This window comes from Coenobita brevimanus, chromosome 21, assembly GCF_032717465.1.
Source record: "Coenobita brevimanus isolate Jiangsu-jjx chromosome 21, ASM3271746v2, whole genome shotgun sequence".
Classification (NCBI taxonomy): Eukaryota; Metazoa; Arthropoda; class Malacostraca; order Decapoda; family Coenobitidae; genus Coenobita; species Coenobita brevimanus.
Window position 1 is genome coordinate 1483867 of NC_136974.1, and position 24518 is coordinate 1508384.

General features: G+C 39.4%; 2 protein-coding genes across 2 annotated transcripts in view; one reads left to right on the plus strand and one right to left on the minus strand.

Moving 5' to 3' along the window:
* Nucleotides 1-7715: 7715 nt before the first annotated feature.
* Ugalt (UDP-galactose transporter) lies at nucleotides 7716-14037 on the minus strand. The gene is made up of 5 exons (XM_080266509.1): nucleotides 13993-14037; nucleotides 13063-13182; nucleotides 9357-9430; nucleotides 8626-8766; nucleotides 7716-8354 (listed from the first exon to the last, which is right to left on the minus strand). The coding sequence occupies exons 1-5, from the start codon at nucleotides 14009-14011 to the stop codon at nucleotides 7716-7718; spliced, it is 993 nt and encodes a 330-aa protein (XP_080122635.1). The 5' UTR covers nucleotides 14012-14037.
* Nucleotides 14038-17587: 3550 nt separating this feature from the next.
* Nucleotides 17588-24518, plus strand: part of BBS9 (Bardet-Biedl syndrome 9) — a 31824-nt gene continuing 24893 nt past the window's right edge. Inside the window, exons 1-3 of the mRNA XM_080266510.1 lie at nucleotides 17588-17650; nucleotides 19683-19861; nucleotides 21444-21556. Coding sequence (XP_080122636.1) covers nucleotides 19685-19861; nucleotides 21444-21556 — 290 coding nt within the window. The 5' untranslated portion in view covers nucleotides 17588-17650; nucleotides 19683-19684. The remainder of the gene's footprint in view (nucleotides 17651-19682; nucleotides 19862-21443; nucleotides 21557-24518) is intronic.

Below are 24518 nucleotides of genomic sequence, written 5' to 3' on the forward strand. Positions count from 1 at the left end.
TGTATATAAAAGCCTTTGTTAACCACATCTTTACAAGTACAAATCACAGCACATCAGTACAATACTGTACTCATGTAGACTGGTCACTTCATTTAACAACTGCAAAGTAAACCTAATGCATTAATATTAAGAGATTCAAAAGCTGCAGCAGTAATATTAACCCGTTCAAACTGATGATGTATTTCATATTTTATTCCTGTTAGTACTGTATCAGTGATTTCCAGTATTAACTTTAGGGAAACCTCCTTAGTAGTAAAGTGGTGAATGAAAACTACTCTTCCAATTTAAAAAGTCTCACTGAACCTAGTTTATAATAAGTCATGTGGAGATAGTTATAAAAAAAAAAAAAAAGTCACTGACTTAAAGCATTAAACACTTGATTTCCACTGCTAAAAGACAACTCTAACTTTATACAACCATGGGTGACTTAAGGTGAACCCCTGGGAGGGTTGTGGGTGTGGAGGTATAATGGTGGGGAGATGAGCCAGCAGTCGGTGGAGGTGGGGGATGGAACTGAGAAAAAAGGCAGTTCTTTTGATATATGGTAATGTATAGTGATGCTGTACTGCAATACAAGGCTACTTCATGGTATTATTGCAAGACAGAAATGCTGGAAAGGGACAAGTTCACATAGTGACACATATATAACCAGGTGGCTCCACTGTGTGGTCATACAAATGTCCCTTAACTCCCTCCCAATCCTCCTAAAGGAAGATTGTGGACTGCAGAAAAAGGACCACTTCAGCCTGCAATCCACCAGATTCACTTCCAGGTAATTCTGGGTCCAGAACAACATAACAACATGGTACTACAGTAATGTTCAATAAACATGTAAATCTTAAAAAATAACTATTGACCAATTCAACATGGTCATAAGGAGTGAACTGCTAAATGCCTTATATTCACCAAACCAGTCTCACGTTTGATTATTGTGCTAAAAAACAAAAAAGTGCATAGGTGCTCAGGATGGAAAACCAAGAAAAAACAACTCTAGCATAAGAATTCCATATGACACACTCAATTAAGCAGTGCAGTGAAGGAAGGTTATATAGACACTTTTTTTTTTTTTAAATAACAGATCAGAGGAAGGAAAAACAAATGAATAAAAAAACAAAAAACAAATCCATGCACCAGATTACTGGTGTCCTCTGTTCATAAAATATCTGTAACAGTTAGACTTGAACAGCAGTAGGTTGAAGTTTGGAGGGAAACAACTCTGGGGAAGCAAGTTAGATGCAGTTCGGGGAATGAAAGAATTCTGATAGGCAGAAGTTTTGCAGTATGGCTGAGTGACATTCCAGTCATGAGCGCTGCCAGCTGCCCGTGTAGCACGAGGGAAGGCATGGAGAGGTGGCACCATGGACGCAACTTCGTCTGAGCATTTGCTATAGAAATGTCTGTAAAATAACGCAAGGGAGGCAACATTCCTTCTTACTTGTAGGGGAGGTAGTTTATTAGTAATAGCAGGGTTATTAATAATTCTAACAGCTTTGTTCTGAATTTTGTCAACTTGTATTAATGCAACCTCTCCACATCCACTCCACAAGGGTGAGCAGTAATCAAGCTGAGAGCGCACATGACTTATAAATTATAGCTAGCCTAACTGCTCGTCAGTGAAGAAGTTATGGACTCTGTACAATAATCCAAGTTTCTTTGAGGCAGTTTTAGCAAGTGATCTAACAAGAGAGGTCCAGCTGAGGGCATTGCAGTGAAGGAAGGTTATATAGCCACTTGTTGCAGTGAAGGAAGGTTATACTGTATAGCCACTACTTGCAGCAAAGGAAGGTTATATAGCCACTTCTTGCAGCAAAGGAAGGTTACGGTATAAAGCCCCTGCTTGCAGCGATGGAAGGTTATAGAGCAACTTCTTGCAGTGAAGGAAGGTTATATAGCCACTTCTTGCAGCAAAGGAAGGTTACACAGCCACTCCTTGCAGCAAAGGAAGGTTACACAGCCACTCCTTGCAGCAAAGGAAGGTTATATAGCCACTTCTTGCAGCAAAGGATGGTTATATAGCCACTTCTTGCAGCAAAGGAAGGTTATATAGCCACTTCTTGCAGCAAAGGAAGGTTACACAGCCACTCCTTGCAGCAAAGGAAGGTTATATAGCCACTTCTTGCAGCAAAGGATGGTTATATAGCCACTTCTTGCAGCAAAGGATGGTTATATAGCCACTTCTTGCAGTGAAGGAAGGTTATATAACCACTTCTTGCAGTGAAGGAAGGTAATACAGTCACTTCTTGCAGTGAAGGAAGGTTATATAGCCACTTCTTGCAGTGAAGGAAGGTTATATAGCCACTTCTTGCTAACCAAATCCAATTAACAAATTTAATTACAAACTATGAAAACTACCTCGCAACTGAATATAACCATTACCTCACAACTAGATCTATCTATCTATTGCCAGACGCCACAATCCCGTAAGGGGTGGCCATATGACTTTGAGTTATTTGTTTGATGAGGAGGGGCACTAACCCTCCACCAACCCACTTGTTGACACACAGGAAGCACGTATGGTCTGGTTATATGGTTACCACCCAGCGTTGTAAGTGGTTTCTTGGCTTACAGGAAACCATTTGGCTTGTTACTCAATGTAAAGCCACCTGTAAAGGAAAGAAATGCAATAAAAAGTGACAGGAAAGATGGGAGAAATAGGAAGAAAGGAGGGCAGGCACAGAAAAAGAATGATAAAGGCTACAGAAGAAGTAGGCAGCACTACATCAAGTGAGTGGATGAAGGTCGCCACCACCTACCACCTCACAACTAGATATAATGTCAATTTTTCCAAGCTAGACTTTAACCAGTAGTTAAACAAGTATTAACACCTACAACACCCTCCCTGTAGCCTCAAGTACCTATAAGCTTTTATGGCATGTGTGTCATGTTTGGTAAACCTCCATGCTGCACTGACATGAAATATCTTCTATAGCCAATCTATTCTATCCTCACAGATATTGCTAACCTGTTTCTGTTCAACTGCTGGCCAAGTATAGTCAGAGTGGAGGGTTAAAAAGTAACCAAACAGAACCATTCCTATTTCTTAACCAAGGCTCACTGAACTTCATCCAACCACAACTTAATAATCAAGTTTAGGGAGTGGCCCACTTCTGACAATGAAAACAGAAGTCATTTTAGTACCTCACCCTATCTCATTATTCTTTGTGCCCTTTCATATCAGCTACCTTCATGCACTACAACATTACTACAGCACAGTTTTTAATAATTTATAACAAAGAAAGTGTACATCCAGTGTCCCTGCACTGTACAATGTCCTAAGCAATGGTAACAGTAAGAGCTAACCCCACAATACCCCTTTGAAGTGTTGGGTCCTGAGATTAGGCTACCGTAGTCAGGCACATTCAAGGGTGATCAGCCTACTTCCCCCCATAGCATTACACGATCAAACAAGTACAAAAGTATTAAATACATGTAGGAGCCTCAGGGACCTAGTATCAGGCTGTGCAAAAGTCGTTAAGTCTAGGGTGTAAAACATGAGCTTCATGGTCCTCGTACTGGGCTTCACAAAAACTGCTAACGCTCATGAATGTTAAACAACTCATTATTGGAAAATGTCGGTGATGACAGATGGACACAGCCACTCCTTGAGATGCTTCCATATCTAACAACCTCCAGTCACCTACTGAGGATCAAACCTGTTCAGGACCATCATTCCAACTGGGGTGTTCTAACCACTAGAGCACCAGATGCATACTGATATACTGTACTGTACATTGCTCCCCAACACTACCATGGTATATACATTAAAAATTATTGAACTGCCCCAATTCAAATCACAAAGTTCATTCTGGGATAACTGGGACTAAAAATTTTAACTTCTATAATGTAGCATTCACTTAACTGTACTAGTTTCTGTACATCTAACTACCCTTTTCACCTGTATATGCTTACAAAAATCTTTTGTGCGAACTGTGCATCACTGATATGTATGGAAGTTGTACAACAAAATATCAACACACAAACTTCTGCAATGCATACGGCCTTCCTTCTATAGCAAAGGACCCACCTCTTACACACTAGAGTAACATCAACTGCACTAATACCAGCTAAACCCTTTCATTAGCATGAACATTATACCTGAATCTAAACCATAAAAAACAATACCGGTAATAAAAATAAACCAGTAAAATTCAAATGCTTCACCAAAATCTTCCTTTGGCACAACTCATTTTTGATTCTGATTATGATTAACATGTTATAACTGGATAATTAAATACAGAAGTCCAGCCTTAATACCAAATTAATACAGAATTATCATATAAACTACCAAGCAATTAAAGCTTACTACTGAGAGGGATAAGCCTCCTTAGTCCAACTGGTCCAGTAGTTACTCTAAATGTATGGGTATTAAATGGTCACTTCACTTCCATGCAATACTGGCCAAGTGACGCATCATGAGCCACAAGTACACTCGATCCATCAAACTGGTCAGTATCTAAATATATGATTCAGTTTTAAGCATCTGTTCATAAGGATGATAATGCTATCTCAAACATGTTACAGTCTATATTATGGCTGTTGTTTTTAGTAGCAATGTGATAAACAGTTCGTGTATGAGGAATATACTGAAAGTCTTGCCATGTGCATTACAACAGGTCTGTAATCTTGATCTCTGTCACGTAACTGTATGTCATAATGTAGTGGGTGAGGGGTAGTGCTGCTGAGTGTTTGTTGACTGACTGGACAATTATGATAGCTACACTGTTTTGTATGAAAGGCTGTATTTTAGAAATAGATAAATGCCTGTATAGTACAAACACTGAGATGGGGGGGGGGGAAGCAATGAGTTGCTGAGAGAGAAGGGCTGCAACACCTGATATAGTGCCATGGCTAAAGGTGTATGGCAACTAAACAACTACCATCTGCAATGTGCAAATATTCCTGAAGAACTTTACAGAAGGGGAACACACACTGAAGGACTTTGAGGTTTTCTGGACTGAAGGTCCAGAAAACCTCAAAGTGGAAGGCCCTCAACAGCAGTCACTGGCAACAACAGAAAACGGTAGACAATTTTTATTTACACAGACAGATATGTAATTGTCTGGGAGATGACTGAAGCCCTGCCTTGAACCCAAACACTGTAGAAACAATTATCAAGCTATCAGGCTACCATAAAAAAGTGTATGCCAGCAATGTTGCACATCATTACAAGGACTGAGGCAATGCTGAGTGGCTTTGGGACTGGCCTACCATGGGAGTTCATATATGCTGCTGCATGTACTATTTACCAAAAAATGGGTACATAAGAAGTGCAGTTTTATCAGAGGTATGCTGCAGGATGTGGAAGGCTTTGTGCATTGTGTGTAGGGGTGAACAAAGTAGGAGGGCCAGATGCCTCAAAAATATCTGACATGTCTTGAATGTGTTGAGGAATTTTAAGAAATTATGTATATGGTCTGTGCTTATGGAGATCTGAAGCCTGCTCCACTGCTAGAGTTTGAAGAAGATGAAAGAAGATTAGGGCAATGTTATCTCTTGATATGAGGAGACCTTCCCTCAGCACTATGGAAATACTGTATGTTGCATGTGTACTGTAGTGAACTTGAACAGCAGAGGGAGAGGTCATGCAAGGGTTGGAGTGTACAGAAATGAGGATAGACAGATGCATGTGCAGTGTTTCCCTGAACACAGAGCTACATATGGCAATATGACATATGAGCAGCAGAGATTGGCTGGGAAATGAAGGCATTAATGATGATATGTAGGGGGAGAATGAGGTGGTTTGCATATGCAAAGAGAATGGAGGATGAAGTTTGATTGAAAAGATCTATGTGTGAATGTGGGAAAGATTGCAACATGAGGTAGACCCATGAACACCTACAGATGAGGTCCTATGTAATGCCCTTAGGGTTATGGAACTGAAAAGAGATGCTGCCAGAGATCATGAAGTACCATATAGAGAGCTGCCATCAGGTAAATAAGACTGACATACAAGAATGTATGGTACAATGCCTTTCAAAATGCAACAAATTATCAGCCATTTAACATCTAATTTGAAAAGGGAATATATAACAAAGGGCTGTTAGCAATGTTTGCAGGCCTTGTAGATAGGTCCTGGGTCCAGAAAGGGTGCAAATAAATCATATGTGAATAATTTTCTTCACAGCATCAGTTGCCGTATATACATGTCTAAGTTGAACTTGCTATTTATTCTAATTACTGTATGGCATTAGCCAACTGACATTACTTTTTGTGTATCCCTCATACCTGTATTTGCCACTGATATCTGAGGAACATTTATACCTTTGCCAAAATATAACTGGATTCATGGTGTTTCACAAGTTATTTGCTGTATATCAACCAGCATATGAGTCACCAACATCCCTGGCTTTACTGCATTTCCTTTCCTTGTGAAATTTAACATTGTACCACTTAAACTAAAATGTTCAAGGCTCTCCCACCACAAGTTATCAAGCAGCACTCTGGCTTAGCTGGCTGATAACACCAATTTTTTAATGATCCATTTTACACTTGAACCAACACCAGTAAGGTATTTATGATAGTAAATAAACATTTTTTAACAAATTTAACCCCTTCAGTCTGATGATGTACTTTTCCATTTTATTTCTCCTACTTTCAGATGATTTTGTTCACCTCAGAACAGACCATTATTAGTAAAGGGGGTTAATAAAAGCTTCATCCAACTTCTCCTAGGAAAAGTTTGCCCTGACTTGAATAAAATAACCTAGAGGTAGCCTGAATAAAACATAAAATACATCATCAAAATGCTGGGTTAATACTATACTTAATTTTTCAATTCATTCATTCATCACCTAATCCAGTGTTGCCCCATGAGGATCGTGGGAGCCCAGGGCTAGGCAAGTTGGTCCTGACATTTAAGATGAGAATTCTTATATAAATTTACTTTTTTTTTTTTTTTTTTTTCAGAATTCTTTTGAAGACATACTGGTATAGTAATTAAAGCCTCTAACTTTTCTGATTACTGGTGCTGATTCATTATTCTAAATATTCATCAGGCATAGCTGTGATAAGGCCATGCTATATTATTTGAACCCTTATTTCAACAAATTCTGCCCTTTATGTATCCCTGGCCAAGGCCTTGGTACAGGACAGCTAACATTTTAAAATAATAAGTTAAAAGAAGATACCATGGACATCTTATTTTTGTGGCCAGGCAGCTCAAACAAAGTCTCAAATAGACATCAGACATCAGAGTTAGGTGATGACGTCTGCTGAATATGTATGAAAGAGTGTTAGATGGGGAAGTTCATGCAGTTTTTAATATTCGTCTGGTCTGTGGGGGGAGGCATAACCACCTTAGAAATGGCTCATAAGGTAGGCAGGTCACACACCAATATAACAGTCCAACAATACAGTATTATAAGAAGTTACTTTATGGCTGGAAGCAGTATTCTGGGAGGCATAGGACGCTTCATTACATGTATACAAGATATTCTCTGTTATGGTATTTATGGTAGCCTATATTGTTTATCTACTCACTTAATTTGCATCAGTAACATACAAGATATGTTCAAAATAAATCACTAAGGAAGAGGTGTTGAGAAATCATCAATGCCACTTAGAGTACGACCCTGGGTGTGTGAGGTTTTGTGTGGTGCCTGTCTCCATGGTGACCTGCCTCCCGTGGCCTGTGTGCAAGTCCCTCTCACCACCACAGGAAGCCAAGCCAAGAGATGCACATAAAAAGGAGTGGCAGCAGCAGCAGTAGTAGGAGCTCACACCTTGCCTACCATGGGGTTGGTGGTGGGCTGACTTGGCTGGTGGCTGTACAAGAAGATGGAGATCATAACCAACGCAGTGCCCATCAGGAACTGCAAAGTAATGACGAACCCAAAGATGAAGGTAGATGCCACGGTGGAAATGACGATGGCCAGTGAGGTGGCAAATCCCTTGAGAATGTTGTCAGCATATTTAACCACCATGGCCACCAGCAGACCACCTACTGCATTCAGCACCACCAGGTACCACACAAATGCATCATATCCAAAAAAGAATCCTTTTTCAAAGATAACTGATGCATCGCTGGCCAAGGATGTGCCCAAACCTAATGGCAGGGACAACAGTGAAAGCTGCACATTTCTAACCCACACTGATACCTCAGATCCTTTTAGGATTTTCTCAAAATAAATTCCAGCAAAACCTGAGCAGCAGCAGGCAGCTATGGCAGCAGAACAGCCCAGGAGACGGTTCTGGTGCTCTGATGAAGCCCCTTCTGATCCCCCACTGGACAGCTGCACCAGAGCCACCCCCAGTGTCAGCAGCACCAACGCCAACCACTGTGTGCCACGCAACTGACGCTTCAAGATCAACACCGCAAACATGGCTGTTGTTAGGATCTTCATCTGATAGGTCACCTGTAATACAAAGAACTCTTACTGCCTCCAGTACTTGAAGACTGATTACTATATGCAATTTTAACTATATCTATCCATCTATCTATCTAAGTATACATATACTGTATATACATATATATATATATATATATATATATATATATATATATATATATATATATATAAAACATTCATCAGTTTAAGATGATTTATAGTAATCACAACACTGCTACCAAAAAGCTAGTGATTTCATTGAACACATGAGTCACAACACATACAACAATCCTCTTGCCTGGTATGTAGCAGCGTCAAGGTTTGAGGCAGAGATGTACAGCAGGTTGTTTTGTACCAGGTAGATAAAAGATGGCACGCTCACTTTTAGGGTGTCTACCTTTTGCTGCCAGATTTGTGTGTGTAGCTTCATAAACCAGTGCTGTCATGGTGGGAAAAATTATGAACACAGGTGACAGTTTGTAAGTTAGTGACACAGGGAATTTTAAATTAGTGTAGGGTTTGAAGCTAGTAGCACAGGACTACCATAGACCTTCCAGGTTCATGGTAACCATCCATCTCATAACTCAAACCATCTGCTATGCCCATGGTTCAGTGGCAAAATAAAGCTACACAATGGCTCTACATCCATTCCATGACACTACTTTGAAATTAATACCATACCTTATGTTACTCTCTTGTTACAGCTCAGGATTCAAGATGGAGAGATGGCAATTTTTGTCCAAGTTAAAGTGGAGAGAATACAACAACTAACAAAGCTACAGAACTGTTTTAGTTGATGAACCATTTAATCCTTTTCAATCCAAGACACATTTTTAAACATTACTACTTAATATCAGACTATTTGATTCGGCTTAAGAGATATCCTTTGAAGTGAAGAAGATAATGAAGCCTGCATCTAACATCCCAGTGTGAACTCAAATTATCTGGTAACAGCAAGAGTAAAATACAATATACATTACCAGATTCAAAGGGTTAAGCTACAGTCCTCATTAATAGTGTCCAACTCACCTGTATAGAGCTCTCTTGTTTGTAGACAATGAAGAGTGATACAAACAACTTCACTACCTCTGCCATCACCACCGCTGTGACAAGATAAGGCTAAGTAAAAAATCCTGTATAGCACAAGATAATGAATGCAGTCTTTACCTTAAGCCTCCTCTGTCCTGATATCATAATGGAGGTAATTTTTTGGTTAAGTTCTGAAGATGTATTTAGGGATACTGTACTGTATTAGTAACTATCTAACTACGAAAGCCACATATGCTGGTCCTTATGCTGGACTCCTTCGGCCTCTACTTTGGAAAAGATGGACCTACAGTATATTCAAAATACTTTTAATGTGAAACATGTTACCTTAAGCTTAGAAGGGTATCAGATCCCTAAATCTCTTCTATATTTATTTAACCCTACCAATGGATAAAAACTTCAGTTCCCCCCCCCTTCCCCCAACACAACTCAACATAGATCATATAATCCATATAACAAAACACTTCTAACCACTTCAAAAACACATACATTCATTCAGTCTTAAAATGACTACCCCTCTTTCCATGTTTATCTTGATACACAGTATAAACATTTAAGCCAATCATAGCCCCTTTGACATCACTGCATCTTGTACATCCTACAGTATATTGTTGTACTGACAATCCATTCCTCAAGACTCAGCTTCCTCACTGCCCTCTGTACCACCTTTCTAAGTACCCTACTGAAAGTTTCCTCTGGGTAAAAAAATGAATAAATACATAAGTAAAATAAAGAAATCCCTCTTCTTAACAAACAAGTTTTCCTGGATTTGCCAGACAATTAATACTATGTTAGTTGCTTTTCCACTTGGCATGGAAACAAATATAAATTCCTTAATGTTTACTCTCACCCTAATCATGCACTACCAATTAATGTACTGACAGTTTCAAGACTCTATTGTTACCCCAATGGAAACTATCACCCTTTCAGTTTAAAAGTTCACAATCACACTTTAACCACTCATCTTGGACATAGGTCTTATTGATAACTGCTCTGATTAAATAACTGTATTTGAAACAAACATAATGATCCGTACAATATGACAAAACATACTCTAAAATAAGACAAATTTAACCCCTTCAGTAAAATTATCTTTTAGTTTATTCACGCTACCTCCTAATTATTTTTTTTAGTTTAGAAGAGCAGCCTAGAAGCAAAAGGGGTTAATGACCAGTATATCACTATCTTATCTTTACAGTTCAAAAAGTGTTGGAGAAAGACACCTTCATGCAGCAATACAGATATACCCAACACTTTCATGCAGCGACACAGATATACCCAACACCTTCATGCAGCAACACAGATATACCCAACACCTTCATGCAGCAACACAGATATACCCAACACTTTCATGCAGCAACACAGATATACCCAACACCTTCATGCAGCAACACAGATATACCCAACACCTTCATGCAGCAACACAGATATACCCAACACCTTCATGCAGCAACACAGATATACCCAACACCTTCATGCAGCAACACAGATATACCCAACACATTCATGCAGCAACACAGATATACCCAACACCTTCATGCAGCAACACAGATATACCCAACACCTTCATGCAGCAACACAGATATACCCAACACTTTCATGCAGCAACACAGATATACCCAACACCTTCATGCAGCAACACAGATATACCCAACACCTTCATGCAGCAACACAGATATACCCAACACCTTCATGCAGCAACACAGATATACCCAACACCTTCATGCAGCAACACAGATATACCCAACACCTTCATGCAGCAACACAGATATACCCAACACCTTCATGCAGCAACACAGATATACCCAACACCTTCATGCAGCAACACAGATATACCCAACACCTTCATGCAGCAACGCAGATATACCCAACACCTTCATGCAGCAACGCAGATATACCCAACACCTTCATGCAGCAACACACATATACCCAACACCTTCATGCAGCAACACAGATATACCCAACACCTTCATGCAGCAACACAGATATACCCAACACCTTCATGCAGCAACACAGATATACCCAACACCTTCATGCAGCAACACAGATATACCCAACACCTTCATGCAGCAACACAGATATACCCAACACCTTCATGCAGCAACACAGATATACCCAACACCTTCATGCAGCAACACAGATATACCCAACACCTTCATGCAGCAACACAGATATACCCAACACCTTCATGCAGCAACACAGATATACCCAACACCTTCATGCAGCAACACAGATATACCCAACACCTTCATGCAGCAACACAGATATACCCAACACCTTCATGCAGCAACACAGATATACCCAACACCTTCATGCAGCAACACAGATATACCCAACACCTTCATGCAGCAACACAGATATACCCAACACCTTCATGCAGCAACACAGATATACCCAACACCTTCATGCAGCAACACAGATATACCCAACACCTTCATGCAGCAACACAGATATACCCAACACCTTCATGCAGCAACACAGATATACCCAACACCTTCATGCAGCAACACAGATATAATCAAAACCTTCATGCAGCAACACAGATATACCCAACACCTTCATGCAGCAACACAGATATACCCAACACCTTCATGCAGCAACACAGATATACCCAACACCTTCATGCAGCAACACAGATATAATCAAAACCTTCATGCAGCAACACAGATATACCCAACACCTTCATGCAGCAACACAGATATACCCAACACCTTCATGCAGCAACACAGATATAATCAAAACCTTCATGCAGTGACACAGATATACCCAACACCTTCATGCAGCAACACAGATATAATCAAAACCTTCATGCAGTGACACAGATATAATCAAAACCTTCATGCAGTGACACAGATATAATCAAAACCTTCATGCAGTGACACATGTATAACCAAGTGGCTCTTCTCTGGTTATACAAAATAACATCTCTGAACTCCCTTCCTATTCCCTGAAAAGAGTAGTGGACTGACAGGGAAAAGCACCATCAGCCTGCAGTCCACTGGGTTCACATTTCTGATGAAACTAGGGTGACAACAACTACATTTTGAGGTCTCCCCTAAGTTTAATACAGTGTGAAGATAATAATACTGTAATAATAATAAATAATAATAATAATCCATCCAACATCCAATCCTATGACGCCCCATGAGAAACATAGGAGCCCGGGGCTAGGCAAGTTGGTCCTGACATTCAAGATGAGAGCGACCAGCCTCACTCATCCCTGTGTGGCATTACCTGAGCAATAAACCCCAACCATCCCTTGGATATAAACCTACACAGGCTCCATCCGATTGGAGTGCCTTAATTACCCACTAAACCACCAGGCGCCGTAATTTGGTTATGTGGTTACCACCCAGCATAGTACATGGTTTCTTGGTGTACAGGAAACCATTTATCTTGTCACTCAGTGTAGAGTCACCCATAGGCTGAAGGAAGAGGTACGAATGACGGAAAGAAAGACAGACGTTAACCGTAGGCAAAAGAAAGAGGAAAGAATGAAGTAAAAAAAGACAGAAGAGGAAGGAGGGAAGAGAGGAAAGGGCAGACACCAAAAGCAGCATTACACTCAGTGAGTGGATATAATGATAATAATAAAAGATGTCCTTGGAATGAAGGGATTAATAAACATGTGGGATGCACACACACTTGATGCTGCCACCCTCACCAACACCCAATGGCAGTGACCCACCTGTTGATGCGATGAACATGCTCCCCGGGCGTGTGCGAGCATAACGCATACTGAGTGCTACTGCCGAGTTCTGTACCGTCAGTGTCACCAGGCTCACATACTTCAGGGCAGTGTGCTGGGCTAGTATGACATAAATCGTAATGTACAAATACCATACCGTATTGAGGAATATCCATGAACATGTTGCAAGGACTATTTTACTTGAACAACAGACTTATAAATACTGTATTGCAGCCATTATAATCAGCACTAAATTATGATACTTATCTCATTCTTTAGAACTGCATGAGCAGTCTCATCATTAATACAGTAAGACCTCACTATAACGGACTAATTGGGGCGCAAGCCATTCCGAAAAATGCGAAATTCCGATAAAAGCAACATCCGGACTTCCCCCTGCTAACCCGGACATTTTCCGATATATCAGACATTAGTCCAGATCACATGATTGGATTTTAAATTGTTTTGACTACCACTGCGGTACTGTACTGTGTTATAACTGCACTACATTAATCAAAGGGTATAATATATTTAATAATGCTGTACTGTACACTGACAAACATGTCTTTTATTTACCTTATTGTGGTGAACATAGCTGATGTGGTCAGGCAGTCCGGACTGCTTCTGGGTTTATTGAACTTTTTCCGATATACAGGAATTTAGTCAGGTAGCTCCTCAAGTCCGATAAAAGCAAATTCCGGTCTATTGAAGTCCGTTATATCGAGGTTTTACTGTATGTTAAAATGAGAACACAAAGGCTGATAAAAGAAGTTCAAAGGCTATGTACTGAATGTAATATTGTAACAGGTCATGTAATACTACATACAGATGCTGCAAAGACTGAGCTACAATATCAGTGTTAAATTATCACACACTGTTCAGAAAGAACACATAACATTATTTACAAAACACAGTTCAACTATACTGTACCAGGTTTATCATTCCCCATTGTGTCGAGTAGGGGAGATGTGGCACCTGAAATACAGACCCGGTAAGAGAAATAAATAATTAATATATATGCTTTGTACTTTATCCATGTTAAAATTTGCAAAAGCTTAAGTGTGTGTAACTATTAACTACTATAATTCTGATAGGAAAGCTTTAATATTGAGTGTACATGTGGAAAAATAGTTCAGAGTCAAAAAAGTACCTATGTCTTTCATGGGTAGTAAATAATGCACAAAGTAATGTGTAAATTTGATGATCAGGCTTAAGAAATAAAGTATATAAAGCTGAATATAATACAAATAATTTGAGTACTGGTATTAATTATTCAACGCTTGTTTCAGTTACAGGCTATCGAAATAAGGTTTATACAAGAAAGTCTGTTAAGTATAAATTGCCTGATACAGTATAACCAAGTCATTACAGTGAGGCTTTACTAGAGGTGAACTACCGAAAACTGGTTCAATACCTGATATAAACGGTTGTATGGTGGCTGTGATATATTACATGATAATGCACACTAACTTCACTTATACAGTACCACAGATGTGCCATGTACCTAAAAGCTGCCACCTTAATTGAAAATCACTTGAAAGGCAATAAACACTTTGTTCCCAAACATTAATTTATATTAAAGCCTGCAGATCACAGTACAATGTATCTAATTGTATGTAACTTATTATAACACATGAAAATGTAATAGTACATTGCTAACAGGCAGTAATATTAAGTAATAAGAAGTTGTTGAGTAACCCCTGTCTGTCTGTCCAAGCAGATCCATCAACTGCAGGCAAACAGACTCCTCTGGAGGACTGTCCTGTTGTTCCCCAACACCAGACAGCACCTCGATACAGTGAGGCACAGGGATAAATGTGGAGGTTTGGTTCCTGGGTGGACACCCCATTTGCATCTCTGTCCAGCTATCAGAAGGAATTCGTGGAATACCACTTCTTGCAGTTTGTTATGTCCTTTATAAGCAAATGGCTGCATATTAATGGATGTAGTTGCTGTTTGCTGATGATACAGTATTGTTGAGTGAAGATGAATGGGAGTTGCAAGGTTTGGTGAATGAATTTGGGACAGTGTGTAGGAGGAGGAAGCTGAAAGTTAATGTAAACAAAAGTAAAGTTATGGTGTTTGAGAGGAATGAAGTCACAGAGTGTGCAGTGAGGTTGGATGGTGAGGATATGGAGAATGTGAGTGCATTCAAGTACTTGGGTAGTGTGATGAGTAAGGATGGAACTTTGGGGGATGAAGTACGTGAAAGGGTACAGCAGGGAAGAAAGGTTGTTGGTACACTGAAAGCAGTGATGAGAAATAGGGAGGTGAGTATGGAAGTTAAGAAGTCATTGCATGATGGTATTGTGATCCCTACCCTGACATATGGAAGCGAGGCGTAGACCTTGCAAGAGGGGAACAAGTCAAGAGTGAGAGCAGTGGAAATGAGTTACTTGAGAGGAGCATGTGGAATGACGTGGAGGGACAGGTTGACGAATGAAGAAGTGAAGGAACGTTGTGGGGTAGATGTGGATGTGGTTGAAAAGATTAGGAGAAATACACCGAGGTGGTTTGGACATGTGGAGAGAATGGAGAATGAAAGACTGACTAAGAGGGTGTATGTAGGTGAGGTGGAGGGAGGGAGAGGGAGGGGTAGACCGAGGATGGGGTGGAGGGATGGAGTTGAGAGGTATATGAGGGAGGGGAGTCAAATGGTGGGTGACAGAGTGACTTGGAGGCGTTTTGTCTGCGGCCACCCTTTGCGGGATTAGGGCGTCGGGCTATAGATAGATAGTTGATGTAAACCATCGCAAATAACATAATACCACCAAAGTAATCGTACAGGTACATCCTAGACATGCATTTCGAAATGGCGCCAAAAGTGAAATGTGCATTCGTGGTGTTTGACATCCAGCAGTGGATATGGTGACCGACAGAATATTTATGAAATTGTAATCCTAACAGCTTTCAGAGGTAAGTTTTAACAAATCCCCAGTAGATGTGGTAATCCAGGAAAGGTGTCAGTTACCCTATGAAAGACTCATTTCAACAGAAAATATGGAGAGGCCATGCCCATTTGGTAAAGAATTATGGAAAACCCATCCGAAATAAAATGAGACACACAAAAAGAGGTGAGTTAAAGTAAAACACTCCGGAAGCATATACTCGAAATCAACTGCATGCTTTGTAATGAAGTTTCTATATTTTTCGTTTCTGTAACTAGCATAATATCTGAGGTACTACGGTAAGTCCCGGAAACAATACAATTTGCTCCTATGCTAACTATACTACACTAGCCTGTCGTAGGATAGACCTGTTTCTTATAAAGCCATTGTAAACTGAAGTAAATGTCGAATTACAAAGAGTTACAATAACAGCCAATGCAGCTTTACGTGAAAAATGGGAAGTCCAATGCAGATTAAGTTTTCCTCAGGCAACCCGTCCAAGAATCCGAAGTGGGAGCGATGCTTGACTCGCGACGACCTGAGGCTGTTGACGTCAAGACAGCGCTTAAAGTATCAATACTGTGCTGTCAACTGAATGCAGTATATATATTTAAATATTAGTACGCTCTGAGATTATACTGCATAAACTGGAAAAACATTTTATAGCTTGGTGCCAGTGCATTGTTGATCCCGGTTTTTTCCTAATTCCCCGATTTATTACAATTTGTGAAATGAACCCTTTTTATAGCGGTCTAATTTAGGAAAAGTTAGGCATTTTGTGCTTAATGCTGAATGTCGTGTGTTCATCATTACCGAATAATTATATTTTCCTTCATTTAAATAGATTAGTTTAATCATGTTTCCAAAACACTTCTAATGCGCTTGGGAATGAACAAAAACTTACGATTGTTTACAGTAGGAGCCACGTATGCTTTTGGCTAAACAGATAATTTTATGATGATTCTACATTAAAAATTGTGCAGAACACTGAATAGTTATACTAGTACCTTTACACTGATATCATTTGGTACGCCGGTCTACAAGAAGCAGCAATCTTCTGCTAGTTAGGACAACCCCCCATACACCCCTCCCCCCACCTCGATTCTCCCATCCCTTCCCAAACAGCCGGAAATTACCCTACGGACATTAACCTTTGGAGTCTCTTACACTCTGGGACGCAAGGTACTGGTGGCTGCCATTAATTGCTGACCCAATCGACAACTGACTAACAGTACAGTATTATGACTAAGAAGTTTAGGAATATCTCTCCTAAATATAGACTATAAACACTGCATCTATAATGAATAATATAAGGAACTCGTTCATTATCATCGCTCATCAGTAACTGACATAATACACAAAAATGTTGCAGAATAAATATTGTTTTTGAGAAAACCAAAATACACAAATGTCTTATCCTGACACTGTGAAGAAATAGGTGTATCGATTGGTGAATTGTGTCATATGATTTAGGACTTTTAAATGATTATGTACTAAAATATATGAGTTTATAAATATTTTCTGCTGCAGTTTACGTCCGAATTACGTATTCGTATGAACAGTTCCTCTCCAAAGATGGGTGTGTGGTTTGACATTCCTGCAAAAGTAAACAAATCTTGGGACCCAATGCGACTTTCGAGTTCAGGAGCGGTGTGAGCGATGGTGATTTTAATGTGAAGTCGGTGGAGGATACTGCGAAGGTACAATACTGTCTCTCAGTTCGATACATTAGCCACAATCAAGAAATTTAACGTCAGATTTTAGTGTGCCAGGAGATTTTAACAACCCACTTACCCAAAACCTTTATGCAACGGCGTATTAGCTGGAGGAGCATGGGATTTGATTAAGAATTATAGACATTGACTTCCTCCCATTTAAGATCTGTGCCCATCCCATTCAGTATAGATGCATATGAAACCAGTTATTCTTATGCATTCTCGTTTAGTCTTCATATCTTAATGACTTTATCCTTCTGTTCCCTCATGCTTGAGTTAACCAACCTTCTGAAGATAAAATGTTAACACCACCAGAATGAAATTTTGAATTTATCCAAAGTTACTGTGGTTCCAGAATTTGTAGGACTCATTTGTAACTGCAGCATTGGGTTGGTATGGAGTAATGGCCCTTCCGTTTTTCGTTGTTTTTATCTTTGGATTACTATATTTGTTTGATTTTCTGCTGTTATCACATTGAGGAGGCATTACTGATGTTCAAAATGATTTTCAAGAACTTTAACAATAATTGCAGGCTCACGGTCTTTGGTTCCTTCTTCTTCGCATTAAAAAAACTAAGATTATTTAACGAGATCTAAAGAGATAATGTAATTAATACAGGTTGCACTATGTGCACAGTGATGGCATCATACATTGCTAACCAAAGCACCCAATACCCCTGATAACACATCTTACAGGTTGAGTTAAAAGAGATTGGTTCAAGTTCTAAAAGTAACCCTTCCCCAGATCAGTGAGGCTTCCTGTATAAAAGCACAAGAAACTGAATCCATAATGTAATAATGTATTGATTTTTTTTTTTTTCTTTTTTTTCTGTATTATACTTGGAGTCATGGTAAATGCTGATAGGTATTACATCCTTATCTTTTTTTTTTTTTTTTTTTTTTTTTTTTTTTTTCCCCTAAGTTTAATCTCTAACTCATTCTTGAAAAAGCACAAATATTAGTAAAATCTGAGTGTTTGGGCATCATATTATTATTGTTATTATTATTTTTTTTTTACATTTATTCTAACAGTTACAGTAATTTTGCACAAACCAAATATAACAGTCCAACTTAATCAAATATAATGATGACAAATATATTTATTCCCAGATTCGTAGATATAAAAATCCTCGAAAATTCATATCATACCTACAGTATACCGTGCTTATAGTGTGCATAAAAGCCAGACAAGAGTTCCAGTATGATTTCCTAAAAGTGCAAGAAGGTGGTAACCCTACATAGCTTCTTTTGTTTTCATAAAATTATTCTGTAAAATATTGTTTATTGTGATGTTAGTATTGTGATCCCTACCCTGACGTATGGAAGCGAGGCGTGGACATTGCAAGAGGGGAACAAGTCAAGAGTGAGAGCAGTGGAAATGAGTTACTTGAGAGGAGCATGTGGAGTGACATGGAGGGACAGGTTGACGAATGAAGAAGTGAAGGAACGTTGTGGGGTAGATGTGGATGTGGTTGAAAAGATTAGGAGAAATACACTGAGGTAGTTTGGACATGTGGAGAGAATGGAGAATGAAAGACTGACTAAGAGGGTGTATGTAGGTGAGGTGGAGGGAGGGAGAGGGAGGGGTAGACCAAGGATGAGGTGGAGCGATGGAGTTGAGAGGTATATGAGGGAGGGGGGGGGTGAGTTGGGGGGAGGGGAGTCAAATGGTGGGTGACAGAGTGACTTGGAGGCGTTTTGTCTGTGGCCACCCTTTGCGGGATTAGGGCGTCGGGCTATAGATAGATAGATAGATATGGATGACTCAAATAATTATTTTTCAGTCCAGATTTCTTTTTAAGGGTTCAGAAACCTATGTGAGAGGCCTGAACATGAAAGGTACCAAATGCCCATCAGGTGATGCCCAAACCAAACAGCACAGAATAGCTTCTTCAGAGTGCTTACCAGTAGTATACAATGTAAGTCATTTCTGTTGGTGTTTAATACTGTATGTTTTTTCTGGAATGTGAGGACAGTAGTTCATACTTTTATTTTTTTGTTACCCTCCTCCCCTCCAGGGATGTCACTGTTCAAGGCTCGGGACTGGTGGGCTACGACAGTGACAGGAGAAGATGGGGGAGAGGAGGAGTGTGATGTTGGCTGTCTGGCCGTTGCCAACATAAACAATGACAATCCCCCAACTGACAAAGTTGTTGTTGGTGGGTTCTCAGGGAGCCTTAGGATATACCACCCACAGGTGTGTCTGCATCTCACAGCCTGATCTTAACCACCCTCAGCCCAGGAATTAATCTCTCTCTCTCTCTCTCTGTTTATATGTAGTTCTGTATTACAGTAAATTATTTGACCGTAAAAGTATCCCTGGGCTGAGGGGTTTAGAAACAGTATTTTTTGCCATATGATTTTATGCAAATTAGGGAAGATGTCATTAGTCTGAAGGGATTGATATTTTAAATTTTTATTAATTCTTACTGATATTACTGAAAATATAGAAAAAAGGTGAACATGTGCAATTTAAATGTATGAAAATTAAGTTTACTACCATAAAGCTATGGGGGAATTTACTGCTGTTCTTAAAGTCCCTTGCAGCAGGACTGACTGGAAACAGTAGGTGATGATATAATAGGGTTTTATCTATAAAAGTACGTTACAGGAAAGATCTCATTCATTCATTCATTGCCAGACGCCATGTATCCCAAACGGGGTGGCCAAGGGCTTAGAGTTAATTGTTTTACAGGGAGGGGCACTAACCCTCCACCAACCCCACTTGACACGTAGGGAGATGGAAAGATCTGATTATGCAGATATCACAGATAAGGAGTCTACTCAAAGATATTCAGTACCCACAACCACTCCCCAAATATTCACGGTACAGGAGGCCGTCATGGTGGATAGAATGCATGACAAATTAATTTGCATTTCCTCTGATGCAATAGAGTAGTAGAGGGATGCCTCATACCCTGTCTGAGTTACTGAAATGTAAGGCAGTGGTGGAGTGTCTTATTGCCTGTTGAAGAAAACCTCAAAAGAATAGTACTGAACTGGCATGATCATAGACTGTCTCAGATTCGTCATTGGTGGACAACGCTTCAGTAGGCGTTTCCTAAGACATCAGTACTGCAGTGCTGAGATAGCTATTTCCAGCAAAGGTTCTCTGGCAGCAAAGAGAGGTGCTGGCAAGTTTATCACTTGTAAGGTTATCCTCAACAGCTGTAACAGCAGGGTTAGTAATAACACACAGAAATCCACTTTCATTGGTGTAGTGGCATGAGGAGCTTGTCCTCATGGGTGCCTTGGCATGGAGACTATCCTTAGCTGGAGAGGTGAAAAGGCATCACAGCTGCAGGAGGCAGAACTGGGCAGCTTGTGATGAGGGCTGCTGGGGTAATTGTTTCTAACTCATGCTGCTTTAGTGGTTTCTCTTATTATCAGCATCATCAGACGTTCTAAGTTTCTCCAGTATCAGCAGGGTTGTTCAGTGCTTAGGTATTATTGGTTGGCCACTGGGTGCTTTTTGTGTCCCAGCCTCCTTGAATACAAATTCAGAGAATTTATTTTCTTAGCACGGCTCAGTGTAACAAACCTCTCTGTGCTTATTGGTGTGTGCTGACCATCTAATAATATCCTCCTCTGTCACTCACTCTTTCCATGCATTACACCTCATTCATAGAGCACCATGGATAATGATAATGCTGTAATATATATACTTATATAGTCAGGTGTATCAGTGAGACCCATTTTTCTGTTAGTTACGGTACTATAATGTAAATTATGATATCCTTTTAGCTGGTCCTAAGTGTTGTTTTACCTTGATCCTACAGGCACATAGAACTGAGGAAGGAGAAGAGGTGTTTGGGTTCCGGCCTGACCATGTGCTCCTGGAAACATCTCTCAACCTGCCTGTTCTCCAGCTGGCCATTGGAAGATTTGTGTCGTAAGGATTGCTGAAATTCTCCACCTGTTACTTAGCATTGTATTATAATATTGTACATGATATAATAAAATTCCCCCTGTAAAACTCTGCCATGTTGATGTACAGTACTGTACACCATATACAGTGTTGACAGTGTAGTATAACTCATGTAGAATCAGAACTGCCCATGGAGTAGATATGACACCTAATGCTTTGTGCCAGTTGCACAAACTAATTAACACTTCAGTATAAATATTGCATAGTTTCATCATCATGCTAGTCTTAATTCACACCTATGAAATTAAGTGACGTAAAAAAATAAATAAATACCCAGCAAAATAGGCCATGCAGTCATTAACACACCATTTGAGTCTTCAAAATTCTAACTTCACCATGCATGCAAAATCCTTCAGACATTTTCTTAATTTTTTTCTTTCTAAATGTACTTCACTTACACCTTAAGGAGAGAGTTATTTTGTTTGCTCTCTAATTACAAGTATGATGCCAAACTTTGCCATTTGCCTCACTGTAGAAACTTCATCTGTCCATTTCAGTCACTTGTCATTTCCTTAGCTTCCTCAACTTGCAAAACAACCTTTATCACCACCATCATCTCTGATGCCACGCACCTTCCTGCGAACCCCCTAACAGGGGATGGCCAAGACAGAACCACCTCCAAGCTACTTTGTGCCCAGATACCTCTCTCAGATTTTCCTTTCTTTGTCATCCTGTTATTTCCCTCTGTATTATGCTCCACTCTTCCAAATTAGCATCAGTCTCACATCCAAAAATCTTTGGCACTGTATCCATGTGAATTCTTTGAAGTGATTATGCTGTCTTGGTGTGGCAGTCCAGTACTCATTTTATCCATTTGGTACTACTGTTTCTTACTCCTGTGGTATTACTTTGTTTACCAAAAATTTTCCATCACATTTCTATTCATTGCTTGATATTGTCATCAGAAATGCTCCCTCTCGTTCCTATTCTTTGCTTGATATTGTCATAACCTTGAACTATCTGAACTTCCTGCACCAAGTATAGCTATGTATTTTTCAACACATTCTGGGTGTTCATCTTTTTGTTCAACTCAAGGGGCTAAGCATGACACAGGGTGCAACAAGTAATTGCGTTAAGTTCTTAGGAGCTTCAGTGTGTAAGGGTGGCAGGATTTATGGTGAAAAGAGAAAAACTTAACACTTTCAATAAAACCTTTTACTTTATGCCTGCTATTTCCAAATTATATTATTCACTTTAGGATTTTTTTTCCTTTTTTTTTTTTAATTAGAAGAGTTGGGTACAGACTCCTCCACTAGAGATTTAAGTTGAATAAAAGAGGCTAATGGTAGCAATAATAAGGTTTTTAAAATGTCATTAGATTGAAGGGGTTTAGAAAAGGAGAGTAATACAACCAGTTGGCATTATGCTGAAAGATATGATGGAGAGCCCAGTATGAATGTAGTGCATCCGACAGTCTCAAATCAGGGTGAAAAACCGGCAGTAAATAAAAGAGAACTTTCTAGTGGTTTATTTATTACTTGTATATTTTGTATTTATTCATTTTGTGCATATAACTTGCCTACCTAACTTACCTACCCCTGGGCTCCTATGCTCCACACGGGGCAGCACAGGATTAGATGATGGATAGATGGATAATTATGCATTTATTAATTTTTCTTTTTCTATAGGTTTTTGTCAGCATGTTTTAAGAGGATGGCTGTAAGCCTTGTTATATATCCAGTGTTATTTGTGCAAGTCAAGGAGCATTGTACATGAATTTTGATATAAAATGAGCAGAGTGTGATGTGGAGTAGTAGAATGAATAGAGACATATTGCTGAGATGATAGAGGCTTATTGCAGGCCTTTGGTTCCTTCTTCCTCACATTAAAAAAAAAAAAAAAAAAAAAAATTACATAGAAAGAAGATTAGGCTTTAAAATGAGGATGGTGAAATCTGTTGAAATAGGATGGCCCCTTTTAATGTGAAAGACAAGATTGGAACAAAACTTTATGGAGGGAGAAGGAAAAGGAGTGACTGGAAGAAAAAAAAAACATTTTTAGGACAAAGTGGTTAGGAGACCTTTCTTCCACTGTGATTGCTAGTTAAAAGGAGTCCTAGGAATGTGTGTGTTTATAATGATACTGAGAAAATTGTAGTATGCAAAGCTGTAATTGTCTACTGTATTTAACAGTGGAAACTTTTGTCCTTGTGGAGCTTATTTCCTGTAGCTCAGTGATGGAATCAGCCAAGACTGCAGCTGTACGTTTTTCTCATAGCAGCCACCATTAGGTGACCAAGGCCAATGCATGCAAGCATTTTGGAGCCATTATAAATGAAACAAAACAAAGTTCTTTGTGACTAGCACCATTTTCTAGTTTTAATCTCCTATCACAGGTTAATGGCAAAATAAAACAATACCACAGCACTGCATCCTTTCCATAGCAGTTCTTCATGATAATACCATATTTAGTGTTTATCTTTAGTTACAACTCATTTTTCAAGATGAAGAGTTGACAGATTTAGACCTAGTTAAAAAGAGCGTAGTACAGTACATCCATTTCTTATTTAAGTCTGGTATATGTTCGAGAATAACAAAGTTTTCCATACAGTTGGTACAGCAAATTGTAAGAAATTGGGAAGTGAGCTTTATAAGTAGCAGCAGAACTTAAATAGGTAATATTTCTGTCATTTACCCTGGATCTACCCCCTGAATACATTGATGAATTTTGCTTTATTCTTGCAACCTCTTATAGAGTTATTCAGCATAGGAGAGAGGTTAGAAATAGCTTTTACAAACTTCTTCGGTGTGAGAAATTTTCTGTAAGTCATAATATTGTTTGGAAGTAGCAAGAAAAAACTAGTTAATTATGTCATCAGATTCAATGGACCAACAGTGAAAAGAACATATGAAAATGTGACAGTCAGGATTTACTGTAGAGTGACCTCATCCTTAGGCAGGGAAAAGAGGTCAGGACGATGATGATG